Genomic DNA, 20,360 nt, shown 5'->3' with positions numbered 1-20,360 from the left:
ATCAGAGCCCAACATTATTGACGTGTATTTATGTTTGCTAAAATTCTACAGCAACAATCGACCAATATCCAATGTAAGATGTATATTTTAAAAATCTGTGTTACTTGAAATGAGCTAAAAAATTAACATAAAAAAAAAGGCTACATGTGCTGTTTGTACAGTGTGTTTTGTGTGTTTTCTATCGGGTTATCTACAAATGTATTTTTCACGTATGCGCAGTTCTGAAAAACTTGTATGGCGGCAGCCATGACAACCATCAACATATGATACATAGCCTACATGATGCAGACTGGTATACTGGAGCACAGTGGCCGAGTATAATATGACATATAAAATATTCAGTAATACAGCAATGACATGATTTTTTCTGACCTTTCCACGATGACTGTAATATACAAATTATTACCCCATTTAAATCATCCCTCTACCCCTACGCATATTTTTATAACATTTACAGCAGTTATTTTTTTAAGGTCTTGAAACAAATGTTTAAAATTATACAAACATTGAACAGAATGTTTCATTGAAAATAAGATTCACATTATAAAAGGTTGGTGTCAAGAACAGGATGGGAGAGGACAAACATTCAATAACCTCTTTTGTCAGAGTTTGAAATAGGCCAACTTCCTGTTTTCACTCTTCTTCTTTAGAATTTACAGTCTTAACCAAAATAGGGTGCCGCCATCTTGTGGACAACGGAAGAATTACACCTTGATGTCGCCCTTGGGGTCTGGCCTTCATGACTATGATGGATTTCTATCCAACTTTGGCACGTGATTGGTTATAACTAGGTCAAATGTCTGAGCTATTTTGTATAAAATGACAAATTCCAAAATCAGAAATGCCATGCCTGATGAATCAATCTGTTCAATGAAAGCTGAAATTCTGTACTTCACCCACACTGTCACATGTTCAGGCTCACTGACCTGCTCTACAGCTTGTGCAATTATCGGACGCCACCATGTGTCCATGCGGCCCCTGGCACAGGCACAAGTCGGGAAGGTGGGGGTGGACGAGGCTAATGGGAATAATTGTGAGCGCAGTCTGGACGTGACAGAAGGTGCACATGGATGAGTGGCCAGCACATCAGCCATCAAGACTTCTGGATGGAAACTGAAAAATGGGCATGGACTAAAAAGCGACAAAAAAAAAAAAAAAAAAAAAAACAATTTTATCCAGAGAAAAAGCTTGATGGTATATCACATGCAGGCAGCATGGTGAAATAGTGAAGACAGCTATGTAAAACACTCAAATAGGAAAGGCTAAAGGAGACGGAGGCCTCAGTTGCACGGAAGCAAACATAATCGGGTGAATCGCGCGTAATGGGAAAAGGTCACATGATGTGTTGAGTGATGATGAGGTCGGGCAGTGTTGTGGTCTTACTTGGCGCAGCTTTATGTGGCCAAATAATGAGGTCTCCTGACCGCCTAAAATTTATTGCAATGCAGTTTAGTCTCCCATCATAAAGCGGTTGTAATCCACCAATAGAGGGCAGCGAATCATGGAAACTTTCGGGATGTGTGAAAAGGATGTTGGCGCGGAAATTAGTACAAATCTGGAAGCAATAAACAGACCTAACTAATGTTGCCACAGAGAAGGCACGAACATAACCAGAGCACGCCATTGGCTATTTATTTACATACAGCGTACGCTTACAGAATAAATCACATCGCAAATATTATTAGTCTATAATTTCAAAACATCACTTAATTTAAAACAGAAGTCAGATGTAAAACAATTCCAATTTAAATTGTAAATATAAGTTATCATACATTTGCTGCAATGAAGAATTGCTTCTGCTTGCAATGAAGAATGCTATGCTCTGCTCCACTCACATTCACATAGCCTAGCTATATGTTATCCTAACAGAAGATGACTCAAAAAGCACAAGGACCAGAACATCTAATGCAGCAGAATGGTTAGAGACAGTCTGCTGCCGCCTGTTTTCTGTTAAGAAATGATTGCAATCTTGACCACACGTACTCAGCAATCTTCCACTCACATGCACACACAAATAGACAAACAAGTACACTGTGTTCCAACTATGTTTTGCATTTGCATTATTAGGGTTGGAACGCTTATGTAACTCGGGGCGTGAAAACCAAATAAAAGAAGAGGGCGAGGAGGGGATTTTTTCAGAGAGTGCAGTATCAGTCAGTTCCTCTCCTCTCTTCTCGCAAGCTTTGAGTGTCTTCTCTCCTTTTTGTTGGTGTTTAATAAATGTCAAATAGGTAAAGCTGACAATTATACAATAAAATTTAAAATGACTGGGGACGGGTCTCGAATAAGCTTCGGCTTCTACCCGTCAGCCCTTCTTTCGGATGTCAATGTTGCAAATGATGTGATGTGATTGATATAAGCTGTAATGTGTCCGAAAGGAAAACATGAATAAACCAAACTTAACTAAACCAAAATAATCTTGTAAATTATAATAATAACAACCTTTTTAATTAGTCGCCTTTCATGGCACTCCAGATCAGCATAAAACCATAATGGAAAAACTGTCAATTTTCATTAGCATGGCCTTGGGACCTATCAATAGGTCATCACTGTTGAGTTATAGAAAGTTAGATGACAACCATTGTTGACGTTGAGAGAAGCAGTTGCGTAACAGTGAAAGTGTAAATTGATTTTACGGAAAATCTAGTCAAAAGGTAGGATGTAGAAAATAAAGCGGAGGGGGGCCAAGATGGAGCCCTGGGGGACACTAGGTGGGAGTTGAGCTGGGAAGTGAGAGTCATGCCCAAGATTATTATTTTTTTTTTCAATATTTATCTTTAAGATGAATTAATTTCTCCAAGTTTGAGGCACTATGCCACTTCCTGCATTCAACTTCAACAGATTATGCATATGACCATTGCGATTTAAAATACAATTTTTCCCTTGGTGGTGTATAGGACAAGAAAGCACTCAAGGCCAACGCATCTGACGAAGCTCAAAAGACACCCTGTGTGAAACACTGTTGGAATGTTAGGGAATTAAAAAAAATAAAAATTGCACACAGAAATCTTGCTGGTGTTTATTCAACATATTTGTGAGCAGAGTGTGTTAAATGTTCCAGAGATATTAACAGCAAACACTTTCAGAATGATTATGACATCATAAGGCAAGAAGACAAATTTGTGTAACTGCAAGGTTTAAAATGAATTGATTGATTAAACTGAGTTGTTAAAATGTTCTGATTGTAACAATCAACTTTTTAGTCACTCCATTTTCCCATACACAATCATCATCAGCTCTCAGACATGATGCGGCTTGTTGTGCATGTGCTTGTCACAACCTGCAATCGAGTCCAAATCATCAGCCTATCAATCGCTTAATTGCTTTACGTGCTCCACAGACTGTCCGACAGTCTCTGCACTTCTTTCATTCGGCCTTTCTTATCAGTTACTCAACTGTATTAACTCAGAATTAGTTTAGCATACATACTGCGTATGTGTGTGTATATCTATATACATACATACATACAGTATACACACAAACATACATTGTGTATCCATATATTGCACGACTAATAGATCCACATTAACGCGTCACAGTAGAACTATTTATTCAAACAGGCTTGCAGAACCAGTTCAATTTGAGCTTTTTAGTATTGTCGGACTCTGAATGGATTTCATTCCAAGGTTAGGCTCCATTCCCGTCGCAGTAAATCACAGCTTGGCCTTTCCTGGTGCCACCTGAAGATTCTGCAGCTTCATGGCCATGCCCATATTCCCAGCAATCTTCAGTTTTCCTTTGAAAAACGCCTGAGGTGACACAGGTTCAATGAGGAACTCGGTTATCTGAGTGACGTGTAGTGTGATACTGACTGAATGTATTTGAAAAGAATCCACTTTGAATTCTGACAATTATAGCTCACAATGTCAATCCTACTGGACATTATATCACAATTTATTAATACTTTGTTGTAGAGATAGACCGATAATCGGCCGGGCCGATAATCGGGGCCGATATTTGACATATTGGTACATATCGGTATCGGTCTGTTTTATTAATCTGACGGCCGATATGAGCGATCCATTTAAAACTCTGTCTTTTCGCTTCGAATGCAGCCCAGAGCGTCTCTGTCTGTTATGGAGTCCAACTCCAGCAATGTAACGCCCATAGCAGCATTTGATTGGTTAGCCGTGCAAGAGCCAGAACCAATCAGTAGTGTATGCCGTGTATCACAGTAGCCGGTCACACACGCACCCACGGACACAACGCGAGACACATGCTTCGAAGGTAAGTTAAAAGAGAAGAGACTCCGCCGATCGTTTCACCATGATAAGCTAAACACATTGAATTATGTTGTGTATTAAATGCACTATATGAATGGAGCTGCATTGCCTTGCATTGAATCCCCGCTAGCTAACAGTGGTGTGTTCAGGTTAGCATGTAGGCTAACACCCAGTAGCTAATTCGCTACTTGAACTACTCGGGGAGGGAATCACACACATTTTCACTTAATTAAGTAAATAATGTTTGTTAGAAAGGTTCCAAATATTAACAGTTGTCATTCTTATATTGTCTAGTTCCATGTTAAGAGTAGAGTAATGTCATTATATTTACCTCTCGTGACGCACACATTGCATTCTGGGTCACGTCCATTACTTGTTGCATAGCGGTTATTATGCAGTGAGATGCCACAGTGACACTAAATAGCGTTTAGTTACTTTATATTGTGTTTATTTGTCGCACTGGTTTGCCATTGTGTGCCTTATCGATTTGATTGACAGCTCGTTGTGCACCTCGTTAAAGTCCGCTCCGTAACTAATTAAGTGTCTCAAACACCGTTTAACTACACGAACGTGTTCTCTTCCGTATGTTTGGCATTAGTAGAGAAGTGCACTAAAGTATAGTGTGCTTATTTGCTCGTTTTGTCTCTCTTTTCACGTCATGTCTGCCGTCATTTGGGACATTATCCTCTCAATGGATGCCACTAATATGTAACATCTACGGCCGTACACGGCTGCAATTAATGTTCAGTGATGTAATTTCGTTACGTGCATCATACTTTGAATAATGAGCTCATGTTTGGTGTGTTGTATAACTTTCTCGTGTGTTAGTAACTATTCATGTGGACAGCTAAGACAGTGCTTGTTAATGTGAATTAGCAATGTTGCAGCCCAGTTATTATTTAGACAAGTACATCTGTGCCATTAAGTGATACAGTACAGTACAGTAGTGAGAGAATAGTGTGCCCATATACACACACGTGTCTATAAGTGTAAAACACATTAAACAGCAGAAACTGGCAGCGGTCCACCGCAACAATGTCTGTTTAACCAAGTTATTCTTACTATTATTATAACCAAGTTATTTTACTCTACCTTTTTCTGCGTTGATTGGGGCATCCTAAGTGGCAGTAAACTACATGATGAAGTGTCTTTTGACAGTTCTCTTGTAGAGAGGAGTAGCATGATATTGCTGTTCTCGATTTAAGATCCTCAGCTTATCAAAACTGTCTATATGGTAACAATAACAATAATTATAATAAGGTCTACAAGAACTGTATGGTGTTCAGGGATGAATAGTTTTTCTCATGGAATTTTTTTTTTTTTTTTGCTGTAGTAATAAGTAATGCCACAGCTGATGCACATTTTGAATGACAGGGTTCCTCCTATTACTTCAAAATATAAAAATATAACATTTATAGAATAAAACTACAAGTATCCCAAATGCTATAAAAGGTAATGTCACATTGGCCCCCACATTTAACTCCCCCCCGCCACCAACGTCTTATTGCAGATAGAAGGATGTAAAATGAAAAGTGTAGTGTGAGAATCCATTGTAAAGAACTGTTAGGGTTTGCATTATTCAAAAATTTGGTGCCAACATTTTAACTTTTACTGCAAATGAATATCGGCTTCAAATATCGGTTACCTGCCTCCTTGACTACCGATAATCGGTATCGGTCCCGGCCCTGAAAAAAGCATATCGGTCTATCTCTACTTTGTTGGGTAACTAATTACTTCTACAGAGTAGTAACTACGTTTCTAACTGCATTACTTGTTATAATAATAGCATTCATAGGCTGCAAGTAGCCACATATGCTCTTCAAGCAGCCAGAATAAAAAGAATTGAACACATAAGAGCATATGTGCGTCATCTTAGCCATTTCAAGGCCTGTTTGCTCTTTTGAAAGCTTTTCCGGTGGCTGTTCAGCGAACAATAATTCGTAGAAGGTTCAGGGTTTTCCATTTAAAGACTAGATTAAAAACAAGACCCAGCAAAGACGTTGAATCGGTAAGACTACCGAATGAACTATTCTGAGCTCTTAAAAAAAAAAAAAAAAAAAAAAAAAAAAAAAAAAAAAAAGACCCAGCACAAAGATTTTTTGCCCTTAAATATTTTCTGATGTTCTAATTAAATTGCAGAACATACAAAGAAACTGGTCAATACTGGTTGCGCAAAGCTAATGATGTAATGATGTAATGGACTCCATAGAGTAGAGTATCCCCCACCCCCACCCCCCCCCCTAAAAAAAAAACAAAAAAAAAAAAAAAAAACAAAAACAGGCTCAATACTGAGGCTGGGAAAAAAACATTACTGACCCCAGAGGCTGGAAACTCGGAAACTCAACACAGCTGTATTCACCAATTAACATTGAAATATGTTTTGCTTTTTAACTTGATCATTCCATCATTTCCAGTTGGATTCATTCATTCTCATTCTGGATTTACACTGCTTGGTTGCACAATTCACATATGCATAATCAAAGTGTAATAAATAAATAAATAATGCATGGAACTAGATTTTTTTTCCGGTTCAGGATCAAGCCACCGATGTTGGATACACAGCCATTCACCATTTCCACATTGCATGTTACATGTTACAACCTATTCTAAAAGAGAATAAATCCGTCCCCCACCTCAATTTTACGTGATGAAACGCCCCCTCATGACAAAGTTTTTCTCTCAAGTTTTTAAAAATGTTTTTTTAAAAAAAGAAGAAGAAATCAAAGGGAAAGAAACGTACTCATCACCTTGGAAACTAAAACAAGCGAGAGAGACAGAGTCATTTTTGGCACATACCGTTTGAGCGTTCAATTTTCCTGTCATTAGATCCAGGAGATCTTGATCACTCATGGTCAAAGTGCAATCTGCCTTTGTACCTGAAAGAAACATACAATTAGCATGACTGAGCAAAGCATCTTGGAATTGCATTTGGATTCTAAAACCTCACACACTTAAGTGGCTAAATTGAGCAATTTGCAGCATTCTGATCTTTTTCAGCTATAACCAGACACATTATAAGCCATATGATTTTTCTGTTTTTGTTCATTTTTTTTCTAAAACTTTACTCAATTATATTAACTTACACTACAATCAAAAGTTGTTTTTTTGAACAAAACCATCATAAGAAGAGTTTGTTTTTGTAACTCCGACAGGGCATGTCCAAGTCGTGGCATGAAAACTGTGCAAGAAGCAAGGAAACTCTTCTTAAAGGAGAAGTCATCCCAGAACATGTATTTGACAATAATACGTTCAATGCAGCCCTACTAGTCTAAATACACTATTTTGGTTAAGATCGTGTTAGTGGAACGTGAGTTAAGCTGCAAAATCCAGCAGTTGTTTTTTTTTATCAATATCAGAAGACGTCCATTTTGTTGCTCAGGTCTCAGGTAAAAACCAATCACAGCTCAGCTTCATAAAATTGGTGAGCTGTGATTGGTCGTTGCCTGAGCCTTGACTAACTGTGATGTCATCTTCAGTCGACAGCAAGTGGCAAAATGGCCGCCCCCTGAGACGGATAATAACGGCTGGATTTTGCTGCACAACTCATATTCCACAAATGTAATATTAGAAGGTCATGTTTAGACTAGTGAGGTCACTTATAACATATTGACCTACTGTCAAAAAATGTTTATGGTTGACTTGCCTTTAAAAAAAAAAAAAAAAGTGAACCGAATTGTTCATATATGGAGGTTCCATTATATGTGTATGACATGTTCAAAAGACAAATGGCAAACTTTGTGTGCAGATACGCGGAACGTTTTGAAATCACACTGCAATACCCGATTCATTGGTGACACGACCGTTGCCGTTTTTCACATCCACAAACCAAGTCGCCTCCTTCCCATCAGGTCCATCTTTCACTTGGAAAGCAAACACGCCGCCAACCTTCTTGACGAGCTTTGCTCCTTCCTGCAAGAGGACAAAAAGCCTTTGTTTTGTATTTGTATTGAGGTTTGTACTGTCAAGTATCTTAAACCGACGTTAGAAAAATGAACTTAGCCTAGCAAACCAAACTGTAAGGCTTGCTATGCCACCATACCTCCTGCAAATGTTTTTCAATCTCCTTGAAGACAGCGTATGCTTTAAAACCCTCCAAGTTGTTGCCTGCACTTGTGGCTACTGCGCTGACGTGTAACCTGAGGAGGCAAAAACAGCCGTTGTCACATAACTAAACTCAATCTTAGGTCAAACAATGAGCAAGGTATACAATAAGGCAGTGCTTATCAATTATTTTTTGTCCGGGCTAGGGCTGTGCAATTAATTAAAATTCAATTACAATTACAATTTCTAAACACCATAATTACAAAATCGGCATAATCCTAAACAAAAATAAAAGATTATTAGTACTAATTTTGACTTGTTTAAATTTATACATTTGGCACATTTTTTTTTATTTTATTTTAAAATGACTAATTTCATACATCTTGTTTGGTCCAAAAGGAATTGCATAATTATAGAGAATTATCAAAGAAATGTATTTGTCTTTAAATTTGTTTTCCTGTCTTGTACCAAAAAACTAATGATTGCCCTAATTAAAAAAAAAATTATTACCAAAATTAATCCATTCATCCATCCATTTTCTTAACCGCTTACTCCTCATAAGGGTCGCGGGCGTGCTGGAGCCTATCCCAGCTGGCAGGCGGTGTACACCCTGAACTGATTGCCAGTCAATTGCAGACCAAATTAATCGTGATTCATATTTTCTTCATAATCGAGCAGCCCCCCATGGAATAAGAAAATATTTCACACCTCCCCAAATCTCCACCATGACTAATATTATCTTGGTGTACGTGCACCAAGCCTACAATATTTGCGCACTCCATCGATGAGAGCACCACCTACTGTAGTGGATGTGCAATTACATTTTATTCTAGTACAGCAAAATAACAATAATAATAATGGGGTAGTGATATATTGAATGACAAGAACTGTAAGCTATGTGAAATCTGCAGTATATATGCTAGCACCACCAGCCCCCACCTTTCTGTCTAACCCAGAAAACATTCATTGTACATGACTCGTGGCGAAATCCAGAGTACCTGGGCTCCTGTGTGAATCCCATTCTGTAAAGCGTGACAACCACTGCTCCTCCTAAGCCAATGTTGTGCTGCAAGGCCACTTTGGCCCCGGGGACTTGCCTCCTGCCAGCCTGACCTCTGAGCTGCCAGCAGAGCTCGGCACACTGGGCCAGCCCTGAGTCAAAAGATGGTATACAGTACACACAGTGAGTGCACAGACACTAGCGCGTTCAAGAGGAATGAAGGCTTTGAAAATCAAATGTAAGCACCGCTGCTGATGAGTTAGGCACGTAGCGAACCTACTTGACAGTCTAGCCATTAACTCTTTCACCCCCAGCCATTTTCACAGAAGCAATCCCGTTCGCTCCCGGCTGTTTTACTGGATTTTGACTGATTTTGCAAGGCCCACAGAATATTGTGTTCTATTGCTATAAAATCATGGAACCTATCAAAAGAAAGATTAAAGTCTCTCCTTTCATCAGGAAAAAAAAAAAAAAAAAAAAAAGTATGTTTCTATCTGTTTCCGTTTTGCAGCGATTCGCATTAGAAGAGAGCCAAGTTTCATCAGTTTTCACAAATCTATTCAAAATTGTAAGTAATTTAGCTTTTTTTTCTACATGGCCCTGGTTGATCTCCTTTGCTCTGCTGCCACCTGTTGGCCGTTTGTGTAATAACTACCATTTCTGCAACCGTTCTTTGCAGTTGAGAGGCTGCATCAAAGCCTTCTGTATGCTCTAGCTGGCATAAAAAAAAACAACAAAAAAAACGTATAAATACGTCTTTGGGACACTTAAAACATTTAGAAAAAAACGTATTTACACGTTATTGGGAGCAAATGAGTTGATGGAGTGGGCTTTGATACAGGAGGGACAAGGTAGAGATGCAGATAATTTCTCACCACTAAGTGCAAGACGAGTCAAAGCAGAAAACTATAATTCAGTCACTTTAGTTGATTGCAAACGTGCATATTCAGGAATCGACACTGCGACCAATTCACCCGCAAATGCGGCCAACTGTACAGTTTGTGCTGGTAAAAAAAATAAATACAAATAAAAATGTATCCAGTCGCACGTCACGAGTACGTTTTACTGAGTGGTGCAACCGCTCATCTTTGAGCCGTGATCTGTATGAATCCAGCGCCACGGTTCGGGTCGTACATCGGCGGAACGCGTTGCGGAGGCCAACTTCAAAATAAAAGCCTTTCAAGTAATACATTCAATCGATGCAATGGCCTTGTTGTATTTTAAAATGGACCCACACAGCGTGCAGAATTCGGCTAGCTTGACTCGTCCTCATTCGACTTTCGACTTCCAACAACATAACGCCACCTTGAGATTACATTTGATTAATTAAGGGCGCTAATAAAGTTAATTAGTCTGTTAATTATTCTGTCATTGTATAACACGGCACAAGTCTCCGGCGTTAGCAACTTAGCCACTAACGGAAGCATAAACATTGACAGCCGCCGGATGCGTTCAAATGCAGTCAGACATTTCAAACTCAAGTCCATCAATGCTTTAACCGTTAATAATTGCAAAAATCTAAACAATGTAGGCTTTCTATCAATGTATAAAAGCTAGCATACATTAAGAAGAATGATGGGCGTGAAATCATTTTGTTGTTGTTTTTTTTAAACTTACAATGGATGGTCCAACTAGTTACTTCTGTTTACAATACATAAGTGTATAATAAATAGTCATTGAACAAACTAATACTCACATTAAAGCAAAGCCTTTTTTTCAATGTCTTCTTTTAAAGTAATCTGAAATAACTGACCTGTTTTATAGCAGACAAATCTTGTTATAGTCAAATATTTTGCAGCTATATGTTAAGTCGCTGTCCGTCTTATGTCATCTGAAACTACCCGATGCAAATTAGGTCAATTATACATCGGCAAATATGTTCATGCTGTATCTCCCCCCAAAAGGTGCAACCAAAACCTGTGTGGTGCGACCAACTCAAAAAGTTGGTAGCACCAGTGCTACCAGTGCAAAAGTTAGTGAAGAGCCCTGATGTTACTAAGGTGACTGACATTATTTGAAGGGTAAAACATCGAAAGTATGCACCTGTAGCTCCTAAAGGATGCCCTTTGGAGATGAGGCCGCCACTGGGGTTGATCACATACTTGCCGCCATATGTGTTATCACCTCTGTCAATCAGCTCGGCTCCTTTACCTGTTGAAAAAAAAAAAAAAACAATCACATCACCATTTGGTTGGTTACACTTTGGCAAGCTTTAATCCAGTCTTTTTTCTTTTCTTTTCTTTTTTTTTTTAACTCATTCACTGCCAATGACAACTATATACGTCAAAAATCCAAGCAAACAGCCAGTGTTAATTTTGGAAAAAAAAATATTTATATTTAAATTTTAATTTAAAAAAAGAAATTTATTTAGTTTTAGTTATAGTCTTCCGACTAAATTTAATTAAAGTCCTAGTCATAATTCAGTCACCTGATTGTATTTTAGTTTGAATCCAATTTTAGTCAACAAAAATAAAGAGCAATTTATTTTAGTCAACTAAAATTGACTTTTGGAGGCAGAGACCCAGTATGTGGTCTCAGTAAGATCAAGACCGCCTGTGTTGTAGGGTAACAGGAATCAGTTCTACGCACGATGGGAGCACTTAGCAATGAAATTGTCATCATTGATATTAATAAAAACAATGATTAATAACTATGAATGAAAACAATGAATAACAAACTCATTTTTAAATTAAATTAATTAAATTAATTTTTAAATTAAAGCTTTTTGACGTCTATAGTCGTCATTGGCAGTGAATGAGTTAAAGAGTACCTTCAGGGCACAGTCCCAGTGCCTCATAAGTGATTAGCTCGTTAGCAGAGAAGCAGTCGTGCAGCTCCACAACATCAACATCAGCAGGTCGCAAACCGGACGCTTCAAAACACTTTTTGGCCGCCACTCGGGACATGTCGTAACCCACCTAAACGGACGTGAGGAGGAGTGTGGTCAAAGCAAATACATGTTAAGATGAGGAGACGAAACAAAATTTCCAGTAGTGATATGTTAGTTAGTTATTTTTATTCTCAAGTGTTAGCTTACGCTAAAGCTGCTCGATTGTTGAAAAAATAATAATCAGAATTCTTTTGCCAATAATTTAAATCATGATTGTGCAAATAATTACTTTTTGGTACAAAACAAGAAAATGTTTAAGCATTTAAAAATATTAAGACCAATTAAAAAAAATAGAAACACTACAATTACGTAAGTTCCTTTTTGACCAAACATAATTTATGATGATATTTATTTATTTAAGTTGGCAAAAACTTGAAGTTGTTGGAGTGCAGCTTGTCTACTGTGTAGCAGGACGATCATTTATTTTTTGGTACAAAACAAGAACATGTTAAACAAACAAAAAGTATTGAGACAATTAAATAACACACTAGAATTATGCAAGTTCATTTTGGATTAAACAAAATTTATTAAATTAGTTATTTTAAAATATATATAAAAAAATGGTGCAAATGTATATATTTAACTCATTTGCTCCCAATAATGTATAAATATGTTTTTTTTTAATGTTCTAAGTGTCCCAAAGACGTATTTATACGTTTTTTTATTTTTTTTATTGTATTTTTTTTATGCTAGAGCATACAGAAGGCTTTGATGCAGCCTCTCAACTGCAAAGAACGGTTGCAGAAATGGTAGTTATTACACAAACGGCCAGCAGGTGGCAACAGAGCAAAGGAGATCAACCAGGGACTTCTAAAAAAAAAAAAAAAAAAAAGCTCAATTACTTACAATTTTAAATAGCTCTCTTCTAATGCTAATTGCTGCAAAACGGAAACAGATAGAAACATACTTTTTTTCCTACTTTTTTTTTCCTGATGAAAGAAGAGACTTTAATCTTTCTTTTGATAGGTTCCATGTTTTTAGAGCAATAGGACACAATATTCTGTGGGCCTTGCAAAATCAGTCAAAATCTAGTAAAACAGCCGGGAGCGAACGGGATTGCTTCTGTGAAAATGGCTGGGAGTGAATGAGTTAAACAACTCAAAAAGCAGTATTAATAATCGTTTTTACAATTATGCTGATTTTGTAATTGAGGAGTGTAATAATTGAATTTCGATTAATTGCACAGCCTTATTTTTTTAGATATCAACAATGCAAACTAACACATTGTATGTTAATGAGCCAAGTTTTCACAAAAATAAAAAAAATTGTTGAATAATTATTACAACAATATGTTGGCTAATGGCTATGCAAAAGACTTTGCTGCTCTATGGATGAGACACAGAGCAGGAGAGAACGCAGAGCAATAGCATCATCTATTGGTAAGATTAATGTACTACAACAGAGAAGGCTACAACCAGAGATCATTTCACTGCAATACGATTTTAGTTGCAGGTAAACATTTTTTATTTTTTTTACATTGCTAAATTCCACCTGTTTAGTCTTGTCGCCGATTAGTTTTACTGAATAAGCAAAAAATGTGATGTATAAACTACTAGAAAAGCATAAATCCTTATGGCCAATTAGCATGTGTGAAAAGAAAGCTGATTTTGTTTTCCAACAGTTTTTAATGCCAAGCTGTTTGCCTCATTAACTTTTAAATCGGACTCCAGCATTTCTCACCATCTTAATGCAGCTATTTTCATCAAACGTCGTGGACAGGTCGGTCACCATCTCTTGGGCCAGGATCTCCACTGCTTGCTTCTCCAGATGGTGACGCCTGGCAAAGTCCTCACTTGCCAACACGACAGCACCTGCACCGTCTGATGTGGGGCTAACGAGGAAAATCATGGAAGACAATACGCTATTATTATGGTGTGGTGAATTTTGACAAAATGTGATGAATAAACAGGAATACCTCACCAGCACTGCAGAAGAGTCAAAAACTCAAACACCTTCCTCGAGTTCATCACCTGCTCCAAAGTGTACTCGTCTTGGAACTGAGAATAACTACACATACACGTAACAATTCCTAAATTAGCACAAAACCAAAATCGACCGTACATGAATTGTGTATTATTTGCAACTCACGGGTTGTTGGTGGAATGTTTGTGGTTCTTCCAGGCAATTTTGGCAAAATGTTCCGGTTTGGTGCCTGCAAATGATCCTGGTTAGACATCATCAACCATTCCTTTCAAATGCAGCCCTATAAATGCCACAGGCACCGTATTTTTCCATGTGCTCCCTGCCGGCGTTGCCGAACATCTGCGCAGCTGGTGGCGCAGCCACCATCCCGTAACGGTTGATCATCACCTCCATGTGCTTGTCCATGGGACTGGTCCGATCCATGTACTACAAGAAGAAACAGTTCCGCTGTGTCAAACCATCATGCTCCATTTTGATTGACACTGATGCATTATTCATTTAGCAATGTGTTTGAAAAATATTTGCTGGTAGAAATTAACTATGAGGTTGATAACCGCTGCAGTATGTCCGGTTAGAACATAACTCGTGAAGCAATGATTCTGACCAATTTGTTTCTTTCTGTTGTTTAATTGTGGGGACAGGATGGGGATTTATGCGTGTGGTTTCTGTAAAGCAAATACAATACAATACAAATTAAAGAGAACCAATTGTGTGGCTATAATACAATACTACTTAGCTGAGCTACTTAGTGGTACATAAGCCCAAAACAGTACAAATAACATTAACCTTAATGAATATATATATATAAGACAAATTACTGGTAACATTACATTGGGGCACCTACCTGCGAATGCACGCACACATTAAGAAATTAAGCTAAGCTCGAACATGTAGCTACCAACTTCATCTGTCAATTAGCATGGGTCTTAACAACAAAAAGGTGGCCAAGACGTGCCTAACTATAATTAAAAACGGTACCAGTCAACTGACCAACAGAGGGCGCTGCAACCTCACAAACAGTTCAATCTGGCCTTTTGAACAGTGTTCTCCTGAATATTAAGAGTCGTTTTGTTGTCTTGGTCAAGTTTGTTCAGTTTGCACATCGAATTTGAGCCTGTCACAAGTGCAAGCAAGATTTTTTTTTTTGACCATTTGTATGCATGTTTCCATTTTTTGTAATCACAAATTTAGAAGTGGAGTAGCATGGGCCATGGAAGTACTCTTTCAATTTTGGTATAGATCCAGTTAGCATATCGATGTATGTTTATTCTCGTTTTTTTCTAGTTATATAGAATGAACTTTAAGTGTATTGTAAGAGATAAAAAATGTTAGAAGTTTGGATGTTTTTTGTTGTTTTTTTTACCTTAGCAGACAAAGAGCCCCTCTCCATCTTTTCAAATCCAAGTGCAAGCACGCAGTCTGAAAGACCTAAAGGCAAATTAGAAATTCTTTGATTAACTTACATATTTTTATATTTTGAATAAAAGCTGCTTTACCGCCCACATCTCTCACACACACTTAGTGGTATCTTGATGTACCAGTTTAATTGGTTTCCTGACTAAATGTACTCATGTATAAAATCACTACTCTGCATTGAAATATATTGAAATAAATTCCATCAAATTTGTTTCAGTCCCAGGAAACCATTACAATTTTTAGTTAAATGTTTTTTAATAAAGAAAAATGACACTGTATTATATATACATATATATATATACATATATATATATATATATATATATGACAACGTAAGGAAATAAACTACTTTTTGGAATGCATTTTCCCGTTAAGACATTGCTTCTCAATTATTTTCTGTCATGCCTCCCCCAGTAAGAAGAAAACATCTCGCTCGCCCCCACAACTATAAATAGTATCATTTGTCTATAAAATTGTTATAAGCACATCGCTGCATAACACTGTATCCGAATTAACATATAAGAGAATTAAAAAAAGAGAGAAACATGGACCAACTTACAACAAAGAATAGCTTTATTAACTGTAACAGAAAAGATCTAAAGTGCATCTGAAATTCAAAAATAAAATTAAATCCTTAATTAAACTATAAAAATTTTTTGACTGGCCATGTCAAACCATGTGATACGGAAAAATACAATTACATAACATCAATAAATAATAATACATTCAAACTGATCACCAACATTAACTCAGGAGCACAATATTAAAAAAAACTTTAACCTGCAAAACAAAAATACGTAAAATAATTTGTGCTGATTTTTTTTTGCTGTGTGCAAAGTGCGAACAAAACCCCGACACCACCGAGCGAATGCTCCCTGCGCACACTCTGCCACTAATGAGAGCGCCACTGCCCCCTAATGTAGTGGAGGTGCAATTGCACTTTATTCTAGGACAGTAAAAAAATAAAATAAAATAAAAATAAAAAAGCATGTTCCCCGAGGTCAAATGCGCCCCCCTTGATGGAGTCTCGCGCCCCCCTGGGGGGGCCCGCCCCACTATTTGAGAAGCACTGCATTAAGGCGACATGGCCTAATTGAGTACTGTCACCAACATGGCCAGTTAGTCTCTGTAACAGTCTCGAGATTAATTTTGTCCACTTGTGAGCATGCCTATGTTGTATTTGTGTGTTTGTGTGTGAACTGTTCGTACAATTCAATGCACAGCTGAAAGCGCATTAGTGACTGTTGAGCTCCTTTTAGTTTCACTTCATTTCACTTCACTTCAGTTGAGCAGCGATGTATCTGAAACTCAATTGGATTCAATTAAAAAATAAAAATAAAAATCCCACTTAACTCACCTCCTTGGATGAGCTGCCGTGCCATGAAGAGGGCAGTGGAGCCGGTGGAGCAATTATTATTGACGTTAATGATGGGGATGCCGGTCAAGCCCAGGCTGTGGTAAATGGCCCTCTGCCCACATGTAGAGTCCCCTAAGACAGTAGAGGAAAGGTCCATCAGATGAAAATAATTGGTACAAAGTCAAGAAGGGTTTTTAGAATCATTGCTGATGGATAGGAATGGGGAGAAAAGTGATGATAGCTCTAATGGGCCCATCTTAAGAAAAAAAAATCCCCCCACCCAACAGCAGCACCGTTCATTTTTGCTGACTATAAATTAAATGCGCTACCATACACATATCCCACACAAGCTTGTTCGATCGCAGAGTATGGGATTCCCGCATCTGCAAGGGCCTTTTGACCTGCAAAAGAACGAAGATTATACTATTAGATATCAAAGAGTATTCAGATGATCTTGTGAATGGCTGAGCAATGTCCAAATTTTCTTCAGATAAGCACCCGCTTCCTTGGCCATGTCAGGGTAGTCATAGTCGCCTCGAGCTCCGGGCTTGTCAAACTGTTGCAAAAACATACATGAAAAACATAAGCATGTCATAAGTAGTACTTCCAAAATCATAATCATCCCATAAGATTGTGGTAAATGCAGCAAGTTATTCCCAACAACAAAAATCCTTTCAGAAACAAGATTTTCTATTGCATACTTCCAGTAATTCCCAACCCGTTTGCCATGGCACATCAATGTGTCATGAAAATGTTGCTGTGGGAACTTATCCAACTTCACTTAATTGGTCTAAAAAGTACTTATTTACAATAAATATTGTATCTTTGTTGAACTATTTGTGCCAATGACCTACAGCGACACACCAAAATATTGTATGCGCTTCCACTAGATGGCAGAAGACACCTACTTACCAGGAACTAGTAATCCGCTTTTTTGGTGATATTTTTGTTACGTGTTGTGTTGAGGGATTTATTTATTTATTTATTTTTTTAATAACGCGAAATATCTGCCTCGACTCAAAAAAAAAAAAAAAACTTAAACACTGACTATGGGTGATGCGAGGCACCTAATTACCTGTAAATATGGTTCTTTCATTCCAAAATCTTTTAACAAATTCAGTTAATACCTAAATATTGCAACGACAAAAAAAACATCAAAGAATTAAATACTGTTTTTATTCCACTGTACTTCAAAAGAATTCCACCACAGGTGAGTCAAATCAGCATCAAAATTCTGCATATTGCTCTAGAGTAGGTTTTTTTTTTTTTTTTTTTTTTTTTTCTCCTAAGTTCACATTTTACAATACATTCACAAGTCAATAGTACACAAGACAATATTTTACTCCGTTTGGTGTACCATTTTAGTTCAGGAAACAGAAACCGCACAGGACACACACAAAAAAAATAGAAACGTTCTTGTAAGAACGAGTTAAAATTTAATGATAGAAGGCTGTTACAGGGGAAATGAGGGTAGGGGTCAAATGCACCTTGACACACATTTTCCTTGGACATGAACTATGGACTGAGAGTGCTCAACACGTTGCATAACTACCGAACAACAAAATATATTCAACTCGTAAATATGACCATCCAATAACAAAACATTTTGGGCTCATTTCATCCAAAAAGATCTTGCAAATGTTGTGCTTTGAATTTTAGAGAACTATCTCACTTTACGACTCCGAACTTCTGGGAAAAACTACACAACAATCGCGCTGCACATTAGCTAACCTAACCTCATTATGAAGATAAGATCCGACATTATTGTGCCAAGCAGCTTTCAGTTCATTTCATTTCATTTACCTTGGTCATGCCGACGCCGATGACAAACACCCGATTTCTGCTTGCTGGAGCCATCGTTCGATGTTTTACTGTGTAGTCCGCCAACACGAATGTCAGAAGCCAGTGATAGCAAACTACTTCCGGTGTTCCCACTCGTGGGAAAAGATCGACTATCATAAAGTGAGGCGTCACTACGGGTTTGCGAGTAGCAAGTTAATACAGTATTGCAATCGCTTCGATTAAAAACAAAACAAACAAAAAAAATGCACATTAATCAGATGGACGTGTAGTACTATACAAGACAGAGTTTGGATAAATAGCGAGGTCAAATTAAAATTGTGTATTTTACGCCAGTACTTGTACAAGTTCCTCTAATGCGCAGAGTTAAGTACACTGCCACAGCAAACAAAAAGTACAGCTCAGTCTTGTTTACAGTTTGAGAGTCCCTCCTCTCTCCATCCATCCATTTTCTTGACCGCTTCTTCCTCACAAGGGTCGCGGGGGGTTCTGGCGCCTATCTCAGCTGGCTCTGGGCAGTAGGCGGGGTACACCCTGGACTGGTCGCCAGCCAATCGCAGGGCACACAGAGACGAACGACCATCCACACTCACAAGCACACCTAGGGACAATTCGGAGCGCCCAATTAACCTGCCATGCATGTCGTTGGAATGTGGGAGTAAACCGGAGTAAAAGACCCACGCGGGCACGGGGAGAACATGCAAACTCCACCCAGGAAGGCCGGAGCCTGGACTCGAACCGGAGTCCTCAGAACTGGGAGGTGGACATGTTAACCAGTCTCTCTCTATCCCTTCCGATTTTGAACGGATATGTTATATTTCATACCTAATAAATGTTGAGTATCTGTGTGCCAATATTAACTTAATTTTAAAAAAGAGTTCTCCACAATTCTCGGGAGTTTGTGAAGTCACTAAATACCACGAGAATTCAGCTTGGATGCAAAGTTAGATCATTGTAGCAGTGTGTGTCCAAATTCCTTGGCTGGGTCCTTCAAAGCATTCAAAGGTTCCTCCTCACTGGGGGAGAAAAAAACAAACACAAAAAACCATCAACAAGTGGGTTGAACTCAATAAAATCATCTGACTCCAGAAACACTGAGTAGATCTAGATGTACTTTAAAAATATATTTAGAGCCAGATGATTTTAGTTTGTACTTTGTACAACAACAACAACAACAACAAGATAAAATTGAGGACTTTTTTTTTTTTTTAATTTCTATTCAGTGTAGGCAAGACATAGGTGGACGTGGTTATACATGACAAGGAACACATAACAAAAGACTGATCACAACAGACAAAACAGACATGTCTGATACAAAACCCAAAATAAACACAAACCAAGACAGAACCGAAACATAACGCGATGATGTCATTTTGCAACTTCTAGTGGCCTTTGGGACAGCCAATAGCTATACTTTCCTTACTGGGGAGTTGGCAAACCTGTATGCAAGTGAGTATGTCAATCATCAGTTTGATAGAAATTTGGATGTACAGGATTCCCTCGCTACTTTATGGATGCCCAAAAGTGTCAAAATTCAATAAATAAAAAGGTCTTTTTGAAATAACTATCCTTTTGATAAATAACGGACAATATGGACATTAAATTTTAAAATGAGGTGTTAGTATTATTATGAAAAGTCTTATGCTAGTCTTTAATATGTAACAAATATTTTATTTTGATTAAATATTTCATAATGATTATTTTAACAAT

At 37.9% G+C, this 20,360-nt stretch overlaps 1 protein-coding gene across 1 annotated transcript; it reads right to left on the bottom strand.

Moving 5' to 3' along the window:
* Positions 1–3,005: 3,005 nt before the first annotated feature.
* scp2a (sterol carrier protein 2a) lies at positions 3,006–18,794 on the bottom strand. Its single transcript, XM_077521445.1, has 16 exons — positions 18,654–18,794; positions 17,349–17,406; positions 17,180–17,251; positions 16,851–16,982; positions 15,441–15,505; positions 14,377–14,503; positions 14,243–14,306; positions 14,075–14,161; positions 13,835–13,985; positions 12,035–12,182; positions 11,308–11,415; positions 9,263–9,416; positions 8,263–8,359; positions 8,003–8,132; positions 7,020–7,099; positions 3,006–3,749 (listed from the first exon to the last, which is right to left on the bottom strand). The coding sequence occupies exons 1-16, from the start codon at positions 18,705–18,707 to the stop codon at positions 3,654–3,656; spliced, it is 1,623 nt and encodes a 540-aa protein (XP_077377571.1). The 5' UTR covers positions 18,708–18,794; the 3' UTR covers positions 3,006–3,653.
* Positions 18,795–20,360: the final 1,566 nt, after the last annotated feature.

Source organism: Festucalex cinctus, chromosome 1 (genome assembly GCF_051991245.1).
Source record: "Festucalex cinctus isolate MCC-2025b chromosome 1, RoL_Fcin_1.0, whole genome shotgun sequence".
Classification (NCBI taxonomy): domain Eukaryota; kingdom Metazoa; phylum Chordata; class Actinopteri; order Syngnathiformes; family Syngnathidae; genus Festucalex; species Festucalex cinctus.
The sequence above is the reverse complement of the archived record's forward strand: the minus strand, read 5'-3'. Positions and strand labels throughout refer to the sequence as shown.